This window comes from Tetrao urogallus (assembly GCF_951394365.1).
Source record: "Tetrao urogallus genome assembly, chromosome: 3".
NCBI lineage: Eukaryota > Metazoa > Chordata > Aves > Galliformes > Phasianidae > Tetrao > Tetrao urogallus.
Window position 1 is genome coordinate 34,053,863 of NC_136815.1, and position 23,537 is coordinate 34,077,399.

Sequence of the window (23,537 nt, forward strand, 5' to 3'; positions counted from 1 at the left end):
AAAGCAGAAGAAAAGAAATTTGTAGTGGAGAGTTAAATTTCATGGCTGTTTATCCTAAAGTGCTATAGATTTGAGAAGGTAGAAGGGAAAGAGGAAAAACAAGGCTCTGGAATGTAAGCATGTGTAATTCTTTAACAGTAAAGAAAACATGACCTTCTGATAAAATGTTCGTCTGAAAAGCATTAAGGTTTTTGAACCATTCAGTACTGCATTCAGCTGTTGTTTTCCTGCAGTGTATGCATTAGTGGCAAGATTTGTCTCCTTCTCTCAGTGCACCATCTCGACCGTGTTTGCAAATAGGTGGACTAGGTAGGGTATCTGGGAGATTTTTGTATTTGTTCAGCTCTTCAGACTATTCTTTGGAATCTTTCAATACACCTATGAGCAAAATGTGTATGTTCTGACAGTTAATTCTGTACTACGATTCACAGAATGTTAGACATCCAAAACTGCCAGGGAGAAGAGGGCAATTATTTTAGGCCTCCCTATGCTACTAGGCACCCAGTTGGGGACCACATGGTCATAACTGTGGAAGTCATTAAATTGTTAGTGAAAATCTTCCTACCTGCTTTCCATCTTCTTTAAACATTAATTTTTTTTCCCCCCCCCCAATTCATACAGAGCTATACATATGCAGATTTCAAGCCAGAGAATGTGGCCCTGTTTTCCTACTTAATTACCCTGACAAATAAGGAGTGGGCCGCTGGTATTTGCAAATCATAGAATCATAGAATCATAGAATCACCAAGGTTGGAAAAGACCCAAAAGATCATCCAGTCCAACCGTTCACCTATTCCCAGTAGCTCCCACTAAACCATGTCCCTCAACACATGTGCATGGTAGGCAGAGCAAGTGGAAAAAGAGTATTCTGCAGGATTCCTCTGAAAGCAACTCAGCTCAGAAGGACGACCATGATTGTAACATCAGAAGTTTATTACAATAAAACTAATTGTTTCTCTTACTGTTTTAAAAAAAAATGTTATCTATACTCAATTTTTCCTACAGTGAAAATACTCTCTGGGTGCATAACTTTGCATGTAAGTATAGAAATAAGTTTGCTTATATACACATCGTTTGTGTACAAAAACGTACACAACACACACACATGCATTTTAATGAATCACAATTGCTTGTTGAAAATGGCAGATGCTCCCTGTATGGGGAATGGACAGAGGGAGTATTTCATTGACACTGGTCCATCTCCCAAGTGAAGATCAATTATATGAGATAGGGTGCAGGCGTACACTATAGGAAGGCTGTTCCTGTGTCAGGCAAAGAGGCAACAGATGGATGTAGGCAGATAGGAGGCCACAGTGGATGGACTCTGTGTGCATTATGGATGTGCTCTGCAGTAGCTATGACGATGTGCAGGATTCAAGAAGAGATTTAATTGAAGATGAGCTGCAAGGGAAGCCAGATGGACAATAGTAGGACTAGGAGTGTATTGCAGGAGGCTCCCCAGACCTGAATAGCAGCTTGGTACGAGAAGCAAGGTAGCGGTTGCAGGGCAAAGGGCTCAACAGCATGGGCAAATCCACTGAGGAACCTGGGGAAGGATGGGCAGCAAGGCTGGGAGGGTACAGAGGGATCATGGGGAGGAGGAAAAAGATGGTAAATTAGTAGACCAGGAAAACTGACCTGGACAAGTGTGTAGAATGGAAGATGCGAATGGAGTGAAAAGCCAAGCGTGAGAGCACTCATGAAAGAGTTTGGGAGTGGTAGAGGATTCATCAGCTGCCACCTAGGTGAGCTGCTCGAGAAGCTGGACATGAGCCAGCAGTGTGCGCTTGCAGCCCAGAAGGCCAACTGTATCCTGGGCTGCATTTAATAAGGGGTGGCCAGAAGGAAGAGGGAGGTGGTTATCCCCCTCTTGGGGAGAGGATGTGGATGCCCCATCCCTGGAAGCATTCAAGGCCAGGCTGGATGTGGCTCTGGGAAGCCTGGTCTGGTGGTTGGCTATCCTGCATGTAGCAGGGGGGTTGAAACTAGATGATCGCTGTGGTCCTTTTCAACCCAGGCCATTATATTATTCTTTGATATGATATGATTCTATGCATGTTTCTAATAAAGGCCACTACTTCCAAAAAAACCTTCCGCACATTTTCTATCTACTGATAGTAGAGAACTTCAAGATATCCAGCTTAACCAAGATGCAAGACTTCTGGACAGCTCACTCACATGAAATGAAGCCTATTTTCAGTACCTGTTTTGTTTAAATGAACATCCTTTGTTATCTAGCATTCATAATGTTTCAGGGGAAATTATAATTGATTTTTACCATTTTTTCTCTTCTGAAATTCCATACTTTGTACTCAAGGAAAAATACAGTTGATTGCACATAGAAGATGTAGTGTCGTTATGCAATATTCTCCTCCTTTCCCTTGTTAACATGGTTTTTTTAATGTGATGAAGTCCCACCACTGTTTCTGAAATTGCCTGAATTTATTTGTTTGCTCTTTATTACGTAAGGAATGATTTCTGCATCTTTGAATATATTTCTGTGTGGAGTGCTGACATTCTTATCCACACTTCACTTGTCATTTCTAGGCCAGACGGTTAATATGATTTCCTACTTTGAGCTACTTACTGTGTACAGTTTTAACATGTGTTGCAGTAAGGCAATATATTAAAGTACAGAAATGGATTATGGAAGAGATAGATATCAGACGAGAGTTGTTGGGTTCTCTTGGGTGAAGTCAATCAATGTGCAGTGTAAATATGTTCCTGATAGTGCTAAAAGGAAGTATTGGTAAATTTGTATTCTGATCCATTCCCTCTTACATGAATGCAGGGGAAAAAAAGCATTTGTGTTTGTGGATAATATTAAGAGGAGGGGCTGCAAGCCTGCAAAGGAGGGATTAGCGTTCCAAATGGCAAACTGAAAAAATAGAGGACTAATCAGCAGCATCTGGATAGGACCAGGATCTTTTCTCTGGGAAAGGGCTGAAGGCTGTAATGATTCCTAACCTGGGTTTTTCTCAACACCATAGAGATATTGCATGGAAAGCTGAGGTTGTGCTGGGATGCAGATGCCCGCAAGATGCTCGAGGTAATCACTGTGCAGTGCTTGGTGCAGGCATGGTGCTTCCAAAGGGGAGGGAAAAATCAAGACGGGAGGAGTGTGAGAACATAGGGGTGCAGAAAACAGTTGTGAGGAAATTCTGTAAGAAACTGGAGTTGCTTAACCTAAGGAAAACTAAAGGAGAACATTGTAAGTACCTTTGAATATATAAAGTGCTCCTGTTGAAAGGGGTGAAGGTGGTTATTTTTTCTCTTATCCTCTTTAGACAAAATCAGAAGTAGAGGATTTGAAGTGCAACATGAAGATAAAGGGTAGACGTGAGGGGAAATTTTCTGATGATAAGGACAGATTGCTTGGGAAGACTGGAAATTCTATTACTGAATATCTGCAAGAGCAGCATGGGTGAATATGAGCAAGGATGTTGGCATGCAGTAGCCTATCTGGAATACAAGGCATGGAGTAAGGATCTGCTCTGGATCCCTTCCTAACTTGAACTGTTTTAATTTGGTTAAAGCTGAACGGGACAAGTGATTTCAAATATCAAGATATAATAAAATAACTGTGGGCTTGACTGGGGAATGTGCTGAGCAGTCATGGCTGCTCTTACTGACTTCACCCAGAGCAAAGACAGTGTAGAATTTCAGAGGCAAGGCCACAAGCACTGAATCAGTATTAAATTCTATTACTGTTGAACAATTTTTGCATTAACTGAGTATTTTCCATTACTCCAATTCTGGCTGCTACGAAACTTCACATTACATTTTGTGTAGAACCCTTCTTGGAATTTTCAACCTCTGACAAGACTGAGCCAAAAGGGCTTTTCCAGTAGGTTTCCATTTTTAAACTGTTCCTCAAAATGATGATTTCCCACCTTTGGGGTTTTTAGGCAACGCTCCAACCAGTCACTATAAGTAGTGGTTGAATTTGTGGATGTATTCTTCAACACAGAACTTTGATGAGGTGATATGTGTAATGTGAACCTATAGCTGCTAAGATAATGTATCCTAAAAAAAAAAAAAAACAAGCAAAATAAAAAACTTCCTAGGTAGCAGTATTTCAGAGCTACTGAATATGTTGCTAAGTACAGGTGTTTGGGGGATTTTTAGGGATGATCCAAATGAGAATAGGGGAAAAAAAAAAGAGATTCCTGTGAAGAACTGATTGCAGTGGAAGTTAGAGCACAAACAAAAAGCTTGCATGCTTTTACAGAAGAGGTGTATTTGAGTTAAAAAAAAAAAAACAACAGAACTTTTTGCCAAAAAAAATCTGTCAGTAAAAAGATTGCATTTTTCTGTGTGGAGAAAAAAAAAAGACACAAGAAATATTCACTGCTTGGTTTTCATCAGCACGCTTTTTTTGGAAAAGCAGACAAAATTTTTCTTTGATGTGCTCACAGGTGCATTTTCCAGGTGTAGCCATTGTTTTTTTGACATTTTTTAAGCTGAAATTATGTGAATAACATTGCAAAATCATCCTGTGTTCTCCCCTCGTTGGCATGCTGTCACAGCACATCAAGCAATGAGCACTGCAGAGGGCTCTGTCCTGGGTTAGCCGTAACAGGGGACAGCAAGAGATTCATCCCCTCTTGGGCTCTTTTCCACTTCATTAGGAGTGATCTTTATCCTCCCAGAAGACAGGAGGTTATCTGCTCTTCACCTAGACAAAGGTACAGGCAGTGGGCAGTGTGCTTTTCATTTCCATGTGTGAGGAGACATCTTCTTCAATGAGTCTATCCTGTGTCACCCTGCCAAGCTACAGCCCAGTGCATCCATTTGCTTACACAAAGTTGCAAATATTGATCAGGTAGGAGCAACAGCTGATCCTTACCTCTGCAGGAGTGCTCAGTCAAGGAATTCAAAGGTGAAAAACTATATTACCAAAGTTCGTGTCCATCTAATTCTGCAGGAAGTACTTTTTAATATTACATGTATTCAGTCTAGAAAATTTAGAATTCCAGGGTATCACTGAGGCAAATGATTTTGATGAGGTAATTAAGCCGTGCGTAGTTTTGTGTGTGTCAAAAATTTTTATTGTGATCAAATGTTTGAAAGAAAATGGGGGGGTGGGGGTTGGTTTGTCCTCTCATAGATGCAGAACACCTAATGCTGTGAAGAGGTTTGGGAGAAACTAACTGCCAAATGTAAAAAAAAAAAAAAAAAAGAAAGAAAGAAAGAAAGAAAGAAAGAAAGAAAGAAAGAAAGAAAGAAAGAAAGAAAGAAAGAAAGAAAGAAAGAAAGAAAGAAAGAAAGAAAGAAAGAAAGAAAGAAAGAAAGAAAGAAAGAAAGAAAGAAAGAAAGAAAGAAAGAAAGAAAGAAAGAAAGAAAGAAAGAAAGAAGGAAAGAAAGAAAGAAAGAAGGAAAGAAGGAAAGAAAGAAAGAAAGAAGGAAAGAAAGAAAGAAAGAAGGAAAGAAAGAAAGATTGACTTGCTGGTTTTCTCCTGTCCTAAGTTTCCCATGTCTCTTTTTTATAATACAACAAGACACTCCAGACACCACATTTCTGGGGATTACCTTTGTTGGGGTTGAAGCCTTTGGCCTCATTCTTTTCCTCACTGTTAGAGTGCTCATAAGCCCCTGGAAAGACACTGTCTGTCATGTCTTGTTGCTTAAATATTGTGATCGAGCCTGTGAATAATCTCAGACTGCTCTGACATGTTCATAATAGCTTTTGTTCTACTCCTGCACCCATACATTTCCATTCCTTGAGGTCCCTCAGCATGGTCTGTTCCAGTATTTACACAGAATGTGGCAGTTGGACCAAAAGTGCTACAGGGAAATCAGACCAACACCTTTTATTTTTGTGGATGGTAATAATTTAGAAAGCGAAAATGGCCCCTCTGTGGCAAATGATAATCTCCAGTCTTTTCTGGGCCCTTTTTCTCCCTAGCTTGAGGATTCTTTTACCCGCTGGTGAAAGTTGCAGTGAAGCAGCAGTTCCCCACTGAGTGACATTGCCATCTATGGCTTTTTCGGTTGTTCTTTGTGCAGCGTTGGCTGCGCTCACACCAGATGCCAATCATACACCACCAGTCACCAGTGGATTTGCAAGATTATAGGACAGGAAAAAAGATGAAGGTTAGCACAGGGCACAATAGAGATTACTTATGGTAATGAATTGTATAATTTTTCTAGACAGATCTGGATTAATGTTTATCCCAGGCAAGAGATTACTGTATGTCTGATTCTAGTTGTAAACAGACATTATTAAACAGAAGGTTCATGTTCATGAAATGCGACTATGGGTGTTAAAGCACTTATGATTTATTATGTGCAAAGAGAAAAATTAACCTGTTCATCTGCTGTAGTACTAGATGCTCTGTGGAGTTTTGCATAATTTGGAAGGCATCTGCTCCTTTGAAATACAAATAATGAGTGAAAGATTCTTCTCTCATTTACACTGATCCAATGCCCTGCACTGCACAGGAGTTACAGTGATGTAACCAGCAAAAGAATAGACCTGATACTTCTATAAGCAATAGCATTTCTACTAGAGATAAATGTTGGCAAGGTCTGTTTTCTTGTGAATCTTTATATTTTTTCTTGAAGAATTATAGAAAAAAGTACGTTAATAGTCGGAGAGCTTCAGAAATAATGACCTTATTTGGATTTCCCAAATAATTCACTTTTGCTAATGGAAAATAATATTTAGAGAACTTTGGCATAAAAAACAAATATTTTCATTCATTTCTCACATAATTAATGTTGCAGCCCATTTTTCTTCTTTTTTATTTAAGCACTGCAGAATAGACACAACATTCACATTGCTTGTGCTGCTTCAGCTTCTTAACTAAATAATCATACCTGAATTAGTGACTTAATTTTTTAAGTGAACTCAAATGTATCTCTTAAGGAAACTGTAAACAAACTCCAAAACTTCACTTCTTTGATTGAGTAGAATTGACAACTTTATTATTTGCTAACAAGGAAATATCTTTTCAAATAAAAGCAGAGATAAATTGCAGATATCTGTCTGTTCAGTTTATGTACACACCATATTTGTAGCCAGATGATTTCTTGCAGAATGCCATTTGGAGTCATCCATTTAGCAATGGTGGATGATACAGCTGTGCTGGTTTCCCTCCATTTGTTAGGTGATTTTCCTACTTCTAGATTTACAGTGAGTGTGTTGCTGATGCTTTATTTGTAAAATTCAGTCATATGTCAGAAATCTGACCATTAAGTTTTACAGACTTCAAATGGACTTCTCATGAAAGAATAAATATACATACAAATATTTTGTATGTGTGCAAAAATAAGCCAATATGCAGGAAAAAAAAAAAAAAAAAAAAAAAACTAAATGGAACATGGAATAAATATTATGAGATACTGACTGTGTTAGGCAAATTCAGATTTAAGTGGTTAAACTAGATATGAGTCCGTCATGCATAGGACTGTCAGGTCGTAAGTTCTCAGTACTTGAATTTAAAAAGCTGCAATCTAAAATTGCCATCAAAACACTTCATGTTTCTTTTTTTTTCTTTCTTAATTCATATATATGTTACGTTTGATACAAAAAAAAATAGGCCATGAGAAAGTGGTAACTTTTTTTAACATTTTTCAACATTTGTTGTTCTAACTACCACATTTCATAAAGGCTGTGAAGCGTGAGCTCTAAGTTAAAGTATGTGAGCAAATTTAATTGATGGGGAGAGTTTGTGTAGACTTTGCTGGTGATTCAGACCAATTGCTGTGAAAGCAGTGCAGCACCCTAAAGCCTGTACAGACTTTTGAGCACAGGTTTCAGGCAGCTCAGGTAAGGTGAGCAGCACTGCCTGAATGTGTGTGCAGTGAAGCATGTCTAGGGGAGCAGAAAAACCTGCACCGTGCTTTGTCTTGGCGCACTATAAGTCATTAAGATGACCTCCGTCTCCCAAAGAGCAGCGAAGGTGGGAATGAAGGCACATTTCTGTGAGCAGCCTGCTGTGGGTTGTAAGTTAAAGAGGTGCTGCATTTCCCTGTGAAGCACACGGAGCCCAGCCGCGGTGTTTAACAGCGCTAAGCTCATCGCTGCTGAGCTGAACGCGGCTGAAGCGAACGATGACCCTCACGTCTTGGCGATGGCAAAATGTCTCCCTGATGTGATCCCACGGACTTGGGAACATTAAGATAATTTCCCCCTGGATCTCTGAGCTGCGTCCTCTTTACCCGGCAGAAAGCTGGTGAAGAATACAGCTTTTGACCGACTGACAGAACGTGGAGCGGGAAATGAGATGCGTTAAATTAGAATATGACAAAAAGCCTATCTAAATATCTGTCACAGGGCTATGAACGGGGTGTCACCCAGGAAAGGAAAGCAGACCGCAGGTGGGACTGCATAGTCAGGGGGAAAATTGGTAAATCATCCAGATTTGTTACAGGCTTTGAGGGGATAATTAAGGATATCGAGTGGGCTGCTACGCTTCCAGGGCTGGTGATCCCTCTCATGTAATCTCAGATTAGTTCTTGTCTTGTCTACACCGAGCGCAGAATTAAGCAATACAAAGTTTGCTGCCCAGTGTAGTAAATCATGGGGTTATGTGCCTGTGAGAGGATGCATAGCATGTTGGCTTATGCAAGACACAAAAGAGAAAGGTTGCACCTTTCCCACAATAAAGAAATCATCACAAAACAAACTACAAAGCCCCAACCCTCTGAACTCCAAGAAACAAATGAATGAAGAAAAAAAACCAGCAGTGCCAATGTGCGGGATGTAAATTTTTCTGGTTGCTACAAGAATGTTTGCAAAATGATTTTCTGGAAAACCAACATCTGTAATTAGTAGCCAGTGAAACAGAAGGAGCTCAAGGCGTGCAGTGTGGTTTGGCTGCATCTGTTCATTTTTAACTGAATTTGTAACAACTTTTTGCAGTGCGAGTGCAAATCACGGGCTTGTAATTTGCTCCTTGGAAAGTTTTAATGAGAAAAATAGAAAATGTAAGTTCAACATATCACGTTTACGTTTTTGTTTTATTTCTGTGTGAGCAGTTCACGGGAGATTTGTGACTATGATAGGGTTAATCCAGCTACACAAAAATCCATGCTGTGTATGATAGTAGTAAAGCTTGTGATCCCTTGATCTTTGATTAGATCCGAGCTAGTAAATATCTTGTTTAATCAGAATGAGTTGTTCTGCATGTAGTATAAGTCACCTTCACAGATGGGATGTAGCAACAGAGTTGTTCGTGAATATTTGTTTAAATCCTTTCCAGAGCAAGCATGCTTTATGTTTCTTTGTTGTAAATCAGATTGAAGCAAGTAAAGACCAGCACGGAGGAAAGGCATCTACTTGCAGTTAGGATTAGGACAGCGTTAACCTCTTTTCCTTTGCAAGGGAAAATGTAACTTAAAAGAGTCTTGAAAGGTATTTTAAGCTGTTCTGCAAACATAACCAACACAGCGTGACTGCTTGTTCAGGCTGGGTCACAAATACAGTTATCTAGAATTTCATCTTAAAATGTTCATGCAGGTTTCTAGCTTAGCAGACTATAAATATGCAGAGACTGTGATTTATTACGGTGAATGTTCAGCCTCTATTATTATTCTATATATTAAAGATACATAGTTAGAACGGTAGCTGTTTTGTATGCTGGTAAACAGGAATTCTTAAAACCTTATCTGTAAAGCTATTTGTTTTGTGTGTTACGTCAGCGTCCTATTTACCTAAATCTGTCATAAATGCCTTCTGATACGCCTCTCTTTGACATGCAAAATATTGAAAATGAGAGGACTCCTCTCTCTGAGATTTTCGTCAATATGTAATTTTTCCGTGTTCATAACTTTGTGGTAATAACTGGAAAACCTGTAGTTAAACGTGTCTCAATTTCTCCCTCTTATTTTTCATAATCACCGCACAGAGCCTTTTGTGCTCAGAGGTGTGATTAGACTTAACCTGCCGTCGTATCTGAAGAACTTTCTGTACAAAATATTATACATTGAGTAGATGTTAGGTCTGACTGTGATACATAAATAGATATAAAGATGAGTTGCCCTGTCGCCAAAGCTCACTCCTGATAATTTATTTTTTTTTATGTTTTCAACAGGAAGACTGGAGAGCCCCCACTAATAAATGGCTGGATTCCTTACCTGGGGAAGGCTCTGCTTTTTAGAAAAGATGCTTTCAAATTCTTACTGGATCAGCAAAAGAAACTTGGAGATATTTTCACTGTACATATTGCTGGTGAGAAATGTTTTAGTAATTCTCTTGGTTTTTCCATCAGTGATATTAAACAGCAATTCAGATGCTTACTTTAGAATCTTACATAACTAAAAACATTCCTCTGTAGCACAGGACACAATATGTTAAATTCAAATGTATTATAACGTCATAAGTATCCCCAGGATTTAATTATGAGTATGTGTATTTGTATGTAGCTGTAGGTATACATGCATATCAACAGAATTTGTAGTGTAATGTAGGAACACATCTAAATGTGTATTGCTTTTTTCCTAAGGAAGGCAGAACTAACATCATCTTGACACTGCACAGAAAAAATATCAGATTAAATTTAGAAAACACTTTAGAAAAAAAAGTGCAGGATATGTTCTCACACATTCTACAACTGGTTGACAGGAACACAAGGGAATGAATGACACATTGACTCAGTGATACAATCAGGACTAGAACACAGAAACTTCCCATTGCCAGTCTCTTACTCTGATCGTGCTTGCGGAAAATAACAATATAATAAAGTATGATACAACCTTGCTGCTTTCTGTATTTATAGCTGTTTTACTACACTAGCTTGAATACAAACGTTTGAGTGATTTCACGTAGATGCTTAAAAGCATAAGGAAAGCACAGAAGGAAACTGGATTTTTGAATGAAAACTAAATATATAAATTTAGATATATACCTGTGTGTATACACATACACACTTTTTACTAAAATCAACTTAAAATCAACTAGTTTCCTTTGTTCAGGAAAAGATAAACTCTTACCTGACAGGGTCAGGAGAATGGAGCTTTTGCCCCTCCTGAAAGCTGAGATCCTTGTTCAGATGATCAGTCTTATAGTTGCATCAGTTATTATTTCAGAGTCTTCTACCCCACTTTTAGCTATCCTTGTATTTTTAAAGAGTTTCAAAGAAAAATGAAAGTACAAAGTTTGCTTTGTAATTTTTTTGACGGTGACATTATTTTTAGTTTTCCATTTAATTATTTTGCAATACAATTTTTTTCCTTCAAAAATCAAGTAATTTACATGCAGTATGTTTAATTAATACATTTTTAGTCCCTCTTATTGTGTTCTTTGTCTTTTAGAAGGGCATTTTTACTGCTGTTAACCGTGCTTTTTTATTCATTTGTGTTGTTTTTTTTTCCTTTGGAAACTGGTATGTTTAGATATTTCTGTATCTTGAAAATGAGTTCATCTACAAGACTAACTTTTTTGTGAAATATTCTCTTTTTCATTGTTGGTGTACATTCATACTACAAACAGTAATGGCTTCTTATGAGTCAAAATTAATAATTATTGAAAGACTCTCGATGCATTCACAAAAGGAAATGCAGTCACGCTTGAGAATCCATAATGTGTTTAATTAAATATTTTTTTATTTTTATTGTTTTATTTAAAACTGTATTTAGAGATTTGTGTCTTTCAGCAATCTGTGAACATGATTTAGTTGAACTAATTTCTGTTGGCACAATAAACGGAATTCCTTTTCTACTAATCCCCCTGTGTTTAAGTATTCTGAGGAAACCTTCGTTGATGCAGGTTAAAGCAAACAGTGAGTTATGGATGTCATTTCAACCCTATGCAGAGAAGTCTTTGATTTTGTGAATTGGTCGTATCAGAGATGCTATCTTGACTTCTCTTTTTTCCAATCTAAAAATACTGACCATCAGGACTTCACTAAGCAGAAACAGCCTGTCAGCCACAACTCAGAAGGGAAGACGAAGCTAGTTAGTAGCTCGTATCCTGTCTTGATGTTGAGATGTACAGGCTTTCTGTGCATCTCTTTGATTTGACAAAGATGATGTTTGTATGCTCAGCAAACATAACGCAGCCGGCTGTGTATGTACTATCATTGCTTTACCCCCCTGGTGAGGGACTACAGGTCCTGTCAACAAATCCTATCAATATGTATTGTTCTAATTATTGGCTCTCAAAGTAGTTCATTTGGAAAATGTGGAACGATGCTTGGAGTTTCTGGCATTGCCCCATACCGGTAATGCGATTTCGCTGATTGTACTTTCCCATGTGATGAGCAAATGATTGTCATACCTAAAAGTCGCAAGGGACATGGATGTCATCTTAATAAAGAAATTAAAAAGCACATCTTTCTATGAGAAACAATGTAAATTCCTGACCTGTCGCAGAAAATAGTTCTCTAATTGGTTTTGTGTGGTGGTGCAGCAGAATCGTTTTCCCCAAACGTCATACCGGCGAAGCACTACTGTACATCATTGTCAGCAGTTCAGCAGAATCTTCCTAATAAGAGGACGATTACGTAAAAGCGATAGTCTTCAGAAAAGGAAAAGAGAGGAAGAGAAAAGAAAAGAAGAAGGAAGGGATGAGAGAGAAAGCTCCCGAGTCTGTTGTTTTTAGATGGTAGTACTTCCTGGCTCAGCCTTTCTGCTTGCTAAGGACCAGCAGCGTAGGCAGACAGCTAGGTAAGAACTTAACGATCTTGAAGCAGTTTTGTCACAGTTTCCCGTTCTAAACTTTGTCTCCTTTTCCTGGTACGTTATTAGAAATGACAGTGGGCATTGCAACGCCATCTATGAGATTGTCTGACTCAAATCTTAATAAAGTAATCTGTCTTTCAGTGCTTTTGCTGAGCACATGTGGCCTTTTTTAATTCTGCTAATAAGTCATTCTTATCTTTTAAATCATGACACGCCTACAGTAACGTACCACATTTTTCTGTCTTAGGCAAAAGGTAATTTTCATGAGCTTACAAAGCTGAAGTCTGCTGCAAGCATTACTGAAATAACATCCATCATTATATGGCATATGAAACGCTTGTCTTTCATCATTAGCATTAAAAAGCTCCGGAATGCATTATTAGAGTAATTTCTTAACTATCATACAAATACTGGCTTCTGTGCTCAGATTTACCAAAGTTGACAATTTTCATATTTTTCACATCAATCTTCTATTTGTAGGAGAGTTTATAAACTAAATGGAGATAACCAGGCTATTTGCAGCACGGTTGTAATGCAAACTGAAGGATTGGACAAGGAGTATAAATTTTCTGTATCCATATTAAAATAACTCAGAGGGCTTTTTACAGAAACAAGTATACATCTATTACTTTGACTTGTTTCTATTGTACTAAATAAAATAGCTCCGTGACTTAAACTATTGGGATTTTCAGTGTGACATTTCTGTACGGACAAGTCTACTTGCTCTTTTATGCCAAAGGAATTTTTTATATTCTAACAAGGACAGGCTTTGTCCCTAGTGGTTTCTTTATAAACATGTTCAATATTTAAAGCTTCCTAATTTGGAAAGCATGTGGCGTGCCTCCACTTTTGGCTGATCTGTCATTTACTTTTACCAGTGATGGAAAATTATGAGCATCAGTATTTTGGTACTGTTTTAGAAAAGACCACTGCAAGAGGTAGTTCTTGGCATTAGCTGCAGTGGAATGGTATTGGAGGGGAGGGGCAGCTGCATTTTAAAATACTGCAGAGTAACGAGAATCTTGAGGAAGAACTTTGCATTTGTTGGTATTTTACACCGCCAGGGATGTTAAGTGTTAAGAAGAGACCTTAACTGCAGAAACAAAATTATCTGAAAAGCAAAATTCATGGCAGTATTGATGATACCTCAGAATGGTATAGTGAGGTCAGAAAGTTTGGTGGTTTGCTGTTAAGTTCTCAAAGTCTGTTTAGGGTATGGGAGGTGTCGGGGCATGAGTTTGTAATTGTCATCAGTATCTTACTGGGTGGAAGGCACTGGGGCAAACCTGTGGTGCTGGTCTGTGTGCAGGGCATGATATTAATGTCTGTAAGCACCCGTACTCTTGCAACAATAACTTTGTAACTGCAGCTAATTAGTCCTACAAGCACCCGTACTCTTGCAACAATAACTTTCTAACTGCAGTTAATTAGTCCTACATTTTAGTCTTTTTCTAACAAAGAGATCTAAAATTGGGAAATGGTTTTGAGTTGAGGGAGGGGAGATTTAGGTTGGATGTCAGGAGAAAGTTCTTTACGGAGAGAGAGGTGAGGTGCTGGAACAGGCTGCCAGAGAGGCTGTGGATGCCCCATCCCTGGAGGTGTTCAAGGCCAGGTTGGATGGGGCCCTGGGCAGCCTGGTCTGGTATTGAATGTGGAGGTTGGTGGCCCTGCATGTGGCAGGGGGATTGGAGCTTCATGATCCTTGAGGTCCCTTCCAATCCTGGCCATTCTGTGATTCTGTGGATCCTCTGTGAGGTACATACACAAGCTGCCTTTGTTATAGAGGGGTTCCACTATTCTGACTATAGAGACATTGCATAAATACAGTAACAAAGTATTTTGTTTTGTGTGTTTACATATATCACCAACTTGCAATGCTATGGTCTGGAGCCCAAGCTGATTCTACAAAATGAATTATATTTTGGTACATACTTACTTTTTGCTACCAGGAACCTGATGAGAATAATAAAAATAAGGATCTGTACTATTCAGTTTGTCAGAGTTTTTCTTTTCCAAAGTATGTGCTAGTGTTGAGGGAATTTTGATTTAAAATTATTGCTAAAATAGTTTGTTTGTCTGAAAACCTATTTGCAAAAAATTATTTTCTTGCTTAAAAATGATAAGAATTGATGTGTGTTTGCTAAGAGTCTGATTAAAGATCACAAAGAAACTCATATTTTGCATCAGAAATAAGCAGATGGTGGACAGATGGTTTAAATTAATATTAATTAAAAATCTTAACTTAAATTGTTTACCCTGTAAATGCAAAGTTAGGAAGCCAGCTTTCATCTTTAGGGTTAATAACACTCCAAGTCTATTTATTAAAAATCACTCCAATGGGCATTCTTTCCAAGCTTTGATCACAAAGATGGTGGCCTCAGTGAAGAGTGTGCAATTGTGAGAAAGCTGGGGTGAGAGGAGTGCAGGGAGAGCAGTGCTGGGACTCTTCACAAAGGCTTGGGAATATCCTGCAAGAGTTAAAAAAAATTAAGGGGCTAAAAATTTATAAGAGCCTTGGAAAGGAAGAAATGGTCAGGAAAATGACTGGGAATTGAGGATCTCTTCATCAGGCTGATTTCTTGTTCTTCAAAATTGATTTATATCTGTACTTTGTTACATTACAGTAAAGCAAACTACATGAGTACTTCAAAAACCTTCACACATTGTTGAGAAGAAGGGGTTCAGATTCTGTTTTGATTTTTCCCTCGTGTTCCCTTTGTTTCACTGGGATTGCAGGGAGTGTAAATGGGATGAAAATTTCACCAGCTGGTTATTATTGCAAAGTCCAGAGTGCACCCATCTTTGCCACAGAGCAGGGTGTGTATGTGCAAGTCAGGATATGGAATAACTAAGATCATTCAAATATCACTACATGGTAACCATGGATACTTGTTGACATTTTTAGTGGTAGTGACTACTTTATCTCAGGACATCTGTCACAGAGCCAAATTTGGCCCTCAGTTAAGCATGTAGCATTCCCATTAAAATCAAAGGAGATTTGTCCCTCTAGTAAGACAGAATTAGACTGTAAGTATGATAAGCTTTGATGTTTTCTGGGTTTATAGCTAGGATATTTCACAGAGAATGTGTACATTTAATGGGTACCTTTTTTCCCTAATGCACCTGTCCCTGCAAGTTAAGAATCTAGAGCTCTAAATTTAGACTTAATATGGGAATCACCCATAAAGAGTTAAGGCTTAGTTGAGCTTTGGGAGTATTAGCATTTTGATTCATGATAGTTCACCAAAATGTTCTTCATTAGTTTACTTTAAACTTGGGGGAAAATTTAGATTTTTTTTCTGGTATAGGCAATTTCAAAAGTCATCGTACCATGGCAGTGCTGTACCTTACTATCCAAAGCTGGAGAATCTGCTGTAGAGCTCCACAAGTGCATCAAGAAGGCCATAAAGTTTTCCATGCACTCTGACACAATGCATGACCGTGCCAGGTCAGTGCATACCCCATAATGGCAAGCACTGTAAGAATAAGATCCTCTTTTGTAAGCCAGGGCTTCAAAGTCAGATTCCGTTGTGGTCATTTTACTAATACTAAGCAACTTCTTAGCAAAAAAAAATTGAGACACCATGAAAGGAAAATACAGATGTAGCTTTAAATGTTGGGGCTTTACAACATGCAGTTAAAACTATTGCCAGCAGATTTTCAGTCTAGATGTCATCTCCTTGAAGAAAATCTGCCTAGGTAACAAGTTTTCCACTTCAGCCTCCGTCATACACTTTCCTCTATGCAGATGAAATACGAAAATCTCTTAGTGCTATTAAAAAAAAAAAAAATTACAATGCTGCTATGATCCCACATTACATTTCATAAATCATAGTGGGGTAGTAACTGATTTATTCCAAAGTGCCATAATTGCAGGTCACACCCTATAGTTTCCAAAACCAGTAGGTCAGTCCGCAATTGAAATGTGTTTTCGTGCTGATTTTAGAAGTGCTGTGAAAGTACATGCAGGTGAAATCCTTACAAGGAGAGTAAGTATTGTGTTTTCTTCCAAAACTAAATACAATATGTTGTATCTTCCTTTTGTTTTTTTTTTTTTGTTTTTTTTTTTCTTTGCAAATCTCCTCACAAATCTTTTCTTTGGCAATTTTCTTGATGTTCTTCCAGATGTTGATGGTACTTATTTTTAGTTATTACCTTTAAAAGCATCAGAGTACAAAGCCACGTGTCTGTTTTTTTTTTTCTTCTATTCAGGCAGATATATTACCTTTATCATGGACCCGTTTCAATATGTTTACGTCATCCGAAATAGCAAACAACTTGAGTTCCACGAATTTGCTGATAAGATGGCTTCCAAAACTTTTGACTACCCAGCTTTGTCAAATGTAAAATTCCCCGATCTCAAGGAAAACCTGCACAGAATCTACCAGTATCTACAAGGCAAGCCTTTGGAAATAATTTCTGACCACATGATGAAAAATCTCCAGGATATATTTGAATGGAAATGCTCACAAGCAACAGATTGGGAAACAGAAAAAATGTACAAATTCTGCTGCTCTGTAATGTTTGAAGCCAGTTTTGTAACACTATATGGAAGAGTTCCTGCTGCAGATGGCCGCAAAGTTATTAGTGAAATCAGAGACAAATTTATCAAGTTTGATGCCAGCTTTCCCTATTTAGCTGCAAACATACCAATTGAGTTGCTAGGAGCTACCAAGAAGGTTCGGAAGGAGCTTATACATCATTTTTTACTTCAGAACATGACAAAATGGCTGGGAGGGTCAAAAGTGGTCCAAGCCAGACAAGATATATTTGAGAAATATGAGCTGCTTGGAGATTATGACAAAGCAGGTAGGAAACTTATGAATGATAGCTTGTCTAAAATAAAATAATTTACTATAGACCTTTGAAATAAAAAGGCAAAATGGCGACCTTGAAATTTTTTTATGTTCTTTCTAATTGGCTAATGATAAAATGTTTTACTCTGAAACAACCCTCTATGATAATTGATTTTTTTTTTGTGCTGAGGTGGTAAAACAAGATACTTAATGGTGATAATGAGAAAGATTATAACTGAGCTGCATTTACTCCCCTTATTCCCCCCACCCCCCCGACATTACATTTCAAACTATTCTCATTAAGCAGAAAATTAGACTTCAGAAGCCTATTGGTCCTCATTAGCATTCACTGATCCTTGGCTGGGTCTGTGTCCTAACATCTTTTAATTAGCACACTGCAAATCTAATCAGTGTAATAAACGCTATTAATCTTCCTTTTCACTTATTTTCTCCCAGCACATCATTTTGCCTTCCTGTGGGCCTCTGTGGGAAACACGATTCCAGCTACATTCTGGGCCATGTATTATCTGCTGCGGCACCCAGAAGCTCTCGCAGCGGTGCGTGACGAGATTGACCATTTGCTGCAGTCAACAGGTCAGAAGAGAGGGCCCACGTATAACATCCACCTCACCAGAGAACAATTGGACAACCTGGTCTACCTGGGTAATTTATTTTTATCTGTTAGCAAGAGAAGAGGGTCTCTCCCTGCAAACTGGGTTTATCACTCATTTCTGTTTACTGAGAAGGTGGAGGACACAGCTGCCTAATTGACATAATAACACCCATTTACATCAATTATAAATTATGTAGTTTATAGCTGTAGATACTCTCATTGCATGTAAACATTAAAGCCTAGGTAATTAACTATGCAAGGTATGCAAAAGGCTAAATCGAAGCTTTGCAATTATTTGAAAAAAGTTGATGCCTATTAAGTTGCTTGATTCTGAGCATCTGCCGAAGTGTTAATGCATTTCAAATACTTCAGCATGGTACTGCCAAGAAAGACCCTTTTCTGAAATTAAAGTAGGGTAATGCATTTAAACTGCAAATGTAATTTTTTCACAAGCGGTTTCTTTCTTTTTCTCTCCCTAATGTGATAAAAAGAGTTCTAAAGCAGGCTTCAGCATAGCTATGCCTCTGAACTAAAGAGAAGAATTAAAGCTTTCCAGATGAGAAATGGCATTTTGAGTACTGAAAGCAGTACCTTGATTCAAAACAGAGAGGGAGATCCAGGTCTCCCAGTTATAGACCAGTGGCTCACAGAAGGACTCTGGCCAGTCACATTGGGAAGTTGTGTTCTGGGGTTGGATGAGCCTTCAGGGCCCAGTGGTTTCACTTCACTTCCTAGTGCACAGACACTGGTCAGATGAATGATGAAATTAGCCTGGGGGAGGAGAGAGGAAAGTATTCATAGGTGTGTGTAGCAGGGAGCAGCCTAGCTTCAAAGCATCTGAAAATCCCCATAGGTAGTGCTATCAGAATAGACAGGAGCTCTATAAAGGCATAAAGGGTGAATATCCCTTTTGTTTGAGATGCTGACAGCAATCCCCCGATAAAGCTGAGCATAGCTCTGTGTGTTTCGGTTGCTCCTGTCCTGACCTGGTGGTCTGCTCTAAAATGAAGCTGTTATGAGATGGGGTAGTAAAGCAGTGTGGGATCAGTGCACCTGGTGAGTATTACATAAAGGATTCCACTTTCCAGTATGGCATATTCTGAGAGCCTGTGGTTCAATCTGAATTGTCTCTCATAGCACAAATTTAAAATTGAGTTTGATTCAGCTACTTCTTAGTAAAGCACTGTTGTTAACTATATACAGTGTGGCTCTAGTAAGTTGGTTTCATCTGGAGTTACAGCTCTTTTGATACAGATTTATCTGTAGTTGATGGAGAAGGCTTTTGATGATGGGAGGATATTCAATAACAAGAGTAACGTGACATTCTAAGCAATTCATGTAACTTAGGAACACAAGTAAAATTGTTTCACATCTGAGTTAGCATCCAGCAAAAGATAATAGAGAAGAAAAGTTGCCAAGCATCGAGATCATAAAGTCATAGATTCATAAAGGTTAGAGAAGACTTCTGAGATCGTCTAGTGGAACCATCAGCCCATCCCCACAGTGCCCACTATACCATGTCCCTAAGTGCCTCATCTGCCCTTTTCTTGAAAACTTTCAGGGACGGTGACTGCTCCACCTCCCCGGGCAGCCTTTTCCAATACCTCATCACTCTTTCTGAGAAGAATTTTTCCTACGATGGTCAAGATAAAATTTATTTTTTAATTGGAGACAAGAGGTGCAATTGGTAAGGGAAAAACAAAAGCACCCCAGAAGTGCAGGAATAAGAAAAATAAAAGCACAGAACGCACTAAAATCACCTGGTGAAAAATGGGATAAACAGTTTCCGACGTTGACCATGTCATCCTCTTGCTGCTCCTTGAAACTGTCAAATGTCTCAGTATCATTGATACACGTGTTAAGAGGAAAATGCTGCATCTTACTTCGTAGTATTCCGTAGTATTCAAGTTACACTTTTGTTAAATTTTATAATGGTGTTAAACATAATATGATATGTAAGAAATGATTTCAATTCTTCTGGCACTTAAGTCGTAAAGGGCTGGATACTGTCCCATAAAATAATAATATAGAAAAAAAACTGTACCATAAGAGAATTAAATTCATGCTTCAGTGGAAAGGAGAAAGGGATGTTTTTTTAGTAAATGTATAGAAGGAACAAAGGTTCAAATTTTCATTGCTTGTGCAGCAGGAATTCCCCATCTCCACTGGCAGCTGTGTGGAGAAAGCCATGAGCCAACCCTGCCCACACTTAGAGTACCTACAGCTTTCTGGCCATGGCATATGAGAAGGAGCCTGTCCTCCTCCCTCTCCCCCTGTACTGACCTGCAGCACAGAGAAATGGGAATTTGTGTCCCTGTTCCTGGGTAAGGCAGCCAGGTGGGGTTCTTGTCTATTTATCACCTTGTCATCTCTTTCTCCTGTTTTAAGCATTCTGATTCCCCGTCCTCTTTTTGGCCTGCTGAAACAAGAGCCTTTTTTGGATTCCTCATGCTATGGAGAGCAAGCAGGAATTGCTAAAAAGCCCTTCTGAGAGGCACTGTTGTTATTGTGGCCATGTTCATTGGGTCTAGGGAATGACATGTCCCAGTTTACTTCCAAATTCAAAACACAGGTATGTGGTTTAAAAAAAAAACAAAAAAAGCTTTCAACCCTCTTGTCACACATTGTGGCCCTGATTATTTTCTTTCAATGGCATTTCTGGGGCAGCGCACTTCGTGTTGTCTGCTTAAGACTTTTCCAGCAACCAAAACACGCGTGCTTGTGTGCACAGAGTAACATACATTATTAGTCATTATGACTCACAATGGAGCTCTAATACGGTAAACGATACATGAGAATGGTCTGTCGGTTTTTATGGTTATAAGGGAAATGCAAAGGGTAGAGCAGAAATATACTTAGTGCATGTGTAACGCTAGGCATGTTTAGTCAGTTCGTTTGTTCAGTATTAGTCCATTCATTTATATGGTGAAGTATTCTTGCCCCAGGTCACTGCTGAATCCCGGAGATTTCCTGCAAAGAAAGCACAGCTTGAAAAATCGTTTTGTATAGACAAAAGGACAGGAACCCCAAAAGAGCTAATGCGGAGTGTGTAACTGTAACACGAGCAATAAGCATTAACATCGTTATTTGGGTTAAGGTAAATAAATATATTTTTCCTGGAGGCGGCTGGGCAGTACCATGTAATTCTTAGGAAGATACAGATGTAGTTGTTTCCAATTGTCATGTGTGCAGGCACACTGCTGTGCATGTGAGTTAGCGACCCTTCCCCCCCCCAAATATTTGCATACCCAATTGCTTTTTTCCTATAATGCACTCTAATAATTATAGTACCCTATTACCTGCTGTTAGTGTAAAATTAACAATCCATTATGCACAATAAGTTTTATAAAACATTTACAGATCGAGATCATGTTTAATTAAAATTAACTTGCCTATGAAAGCCAAATGCACTTATGATTCACAGTGACCTTTTATTACCTGCAGTCCCTTGTTTTGGCTGGATGATTGACAGCTTGCTGTTTGGCTACCATGTTGTATTTCAGCTGACAAGACTTTTCATTTTAACTCAATTTGCCTGCCTATCACAAGCTGGTGGCAGGCCAGGCTCAAGTCACCCAGCTTTGCCTCAGCAGCTTGCTCTATTTCTCATTAGTACGCATTTATTCAGTGGAAATTGGAAGACAAATGCTTGAAGGCATGTGAACTAAGTATAGCAAATTAGGGTTTAAAGACTGAATATTTATAAGTATATTGAAACAGTTTAAAAAAAAAAAATCTAGAATGAATTGTAGACTGAGTGCTAGCTTTAGTATAAGAGGAATGAAGAGAGAAGTGGGAGGATTCTAAGAATAACAATACTATGAGATATTTCTCTCTCTCTCTCTCTAGAAAATATGTTAAATCTCTCTGACAACACCTTATCAAACAACAGCCTGGCTCCTTTATGTAGTGAGTGTACAGCAAAGTTTAGCATCTCGTGTGTGTAAGAAGGGGAAAAAAATGAGGGTCATGCTCATTTGCTGCTTGGTTATCCCTTGGTATGCTTTAAATTGCCTTGTTTGTTCGGCACAAGCACAGAAACAGATGTTGCTCTACCACGCTGGATAATTTACTGTACCTCATGGTGCAGAATGGAAGGCCTCCCAAGCTACCCAGCTGGTCTGTCAGCGGCGATGGCTGGTGTCTGCTCAACTATGACAACTGCAAGCAAAGGCTGCAGCTTTATTGTGCAGTTGTCATTCCTCCCAACGTATAGCCCCGGCATTTGGGGAAAGCTGACTGTCTCTTTTTTTAATGTTTGCCTGCAAACCAGTATAAGCTTCCATCCTCCTTTGTTGATCATAATGTGACTCATTACTTTTGTCATCTAATGATTATCGGCATGATCGCTCAGAGCTAGAGCCAAGCTCGCCTTCTACACATAACTGGTACTGGAAGGTAAAACAGATTTGTCATTTACGATCTGACCGCTAAGCCACACTTTGTGCTCCATTATTGTGATTAACTTCTGCATAAGATATGCTGCCCGATTGTCATCTGCGATCCGGCATTGGGCACTGACTGCTGCGCTCTGCGAGAGGACGGCCCCCGATAGGATGTGACTGCAGCGCTGGTCAAGTTAAACACAGACCCGGTATTTCGCAGCAGCGCTGCAATAATTATTTTTCCTTTTTTGCTCTCCCCACCCCCCCGACCCCGTTTGATTTCCTGGGTGAATGGTGTTGCCACATGCGTCACCGCCGTTTCCAAAACTGTGGCGTTCCGAGCTGTGCATTTTGAAGGTTGAGGGCAGTCTGGGAGTGGAGGCTGGACCCTTCCTTTGTACCATGCAAAGTTTTGTTGCCAGAGCGCTGCCAGTTGAAATCTATCGTGTCAGGTGCCTTGTGGCTATTCGCAGTAGAGGCCATATTCTGGAACCAGGGTTCTTCTCTGGCTTCGTCACCAACAAGCCGATTTGACTCTGCCTGATTATAGTAACGAAGGCAGTCCAAAAGAATATGCACAGACTCACTGTACGTCACATTGAATCACGGCGCTGGCCACACAGAGCTGACCGCAGCCTCATTTCTTTAGACAAATGCATGCTTAAGGAAAAACCTCTTGCAAGAAAGCATCCAGGGCCACTTTATTTGCTATGCATGCTGCACCAGATTTAATTTTTAGTGAAAGAGCATTTGTTATTATTTTTTTCAGCTGCATCTACACTGGGTAGCTACTGTCTCTAATAAGCTAACCTTTCGGGTGCAGCAGTTACAGCGCCTTGGTGAATGCTTAGAGAAGGCTTATTTGATATCCCCAAACATAAAAATGGGCACAAATGGATTGTTATGAGAAAATGAAACCCAATTTTAGGCTGTTTTTCAAGCTGACGATTAGAAGGAATCCAGTCACATATAACAGCACCCATACACGCTGGTGGAAAAATAGTCAGTTTTGATTACAAAGTGAGAGATGCAGCCTTAGACAGGAGCTACATGCTGATATACATGCTATCAGAATGATTTATGCAAATTATGCATATTATTCCCAAAGGAATTCCT

General features: G+C 39.1%; 1 protein-coding gene across 1 annotated transcript in view; it reads left to right on the forward strand.

Annotated features, from left to right (window-relative positions):
* CYP7B1 (cytochrome P450 family 7 subfamily B member 1) overlaps positions 1–23,537 on the forward strand; it is a gene marked incomplete at both ends in the record, with an annotated part of 119,042 nt that overhangs the window by 90,318 nt on the left and 5,187 nt on the right. Inside the window, 3 exons of the mRNA XM_079533830.1 lie at positions 10,041–10,177; positions 16,840–17,436; positions 17,880–18,086. Of these exons, the coding sequence (XP_079389956.1) occupies positions 10,041–10,177; positions 16,840–17,436; positions 17,880–18,086 (941 nt within the window). The remainder of the gene's footprint in view (positions 1–10,040; positions 10,178–16,839; positions 17,437–17,879; positions 18,087–23,537) is intronic.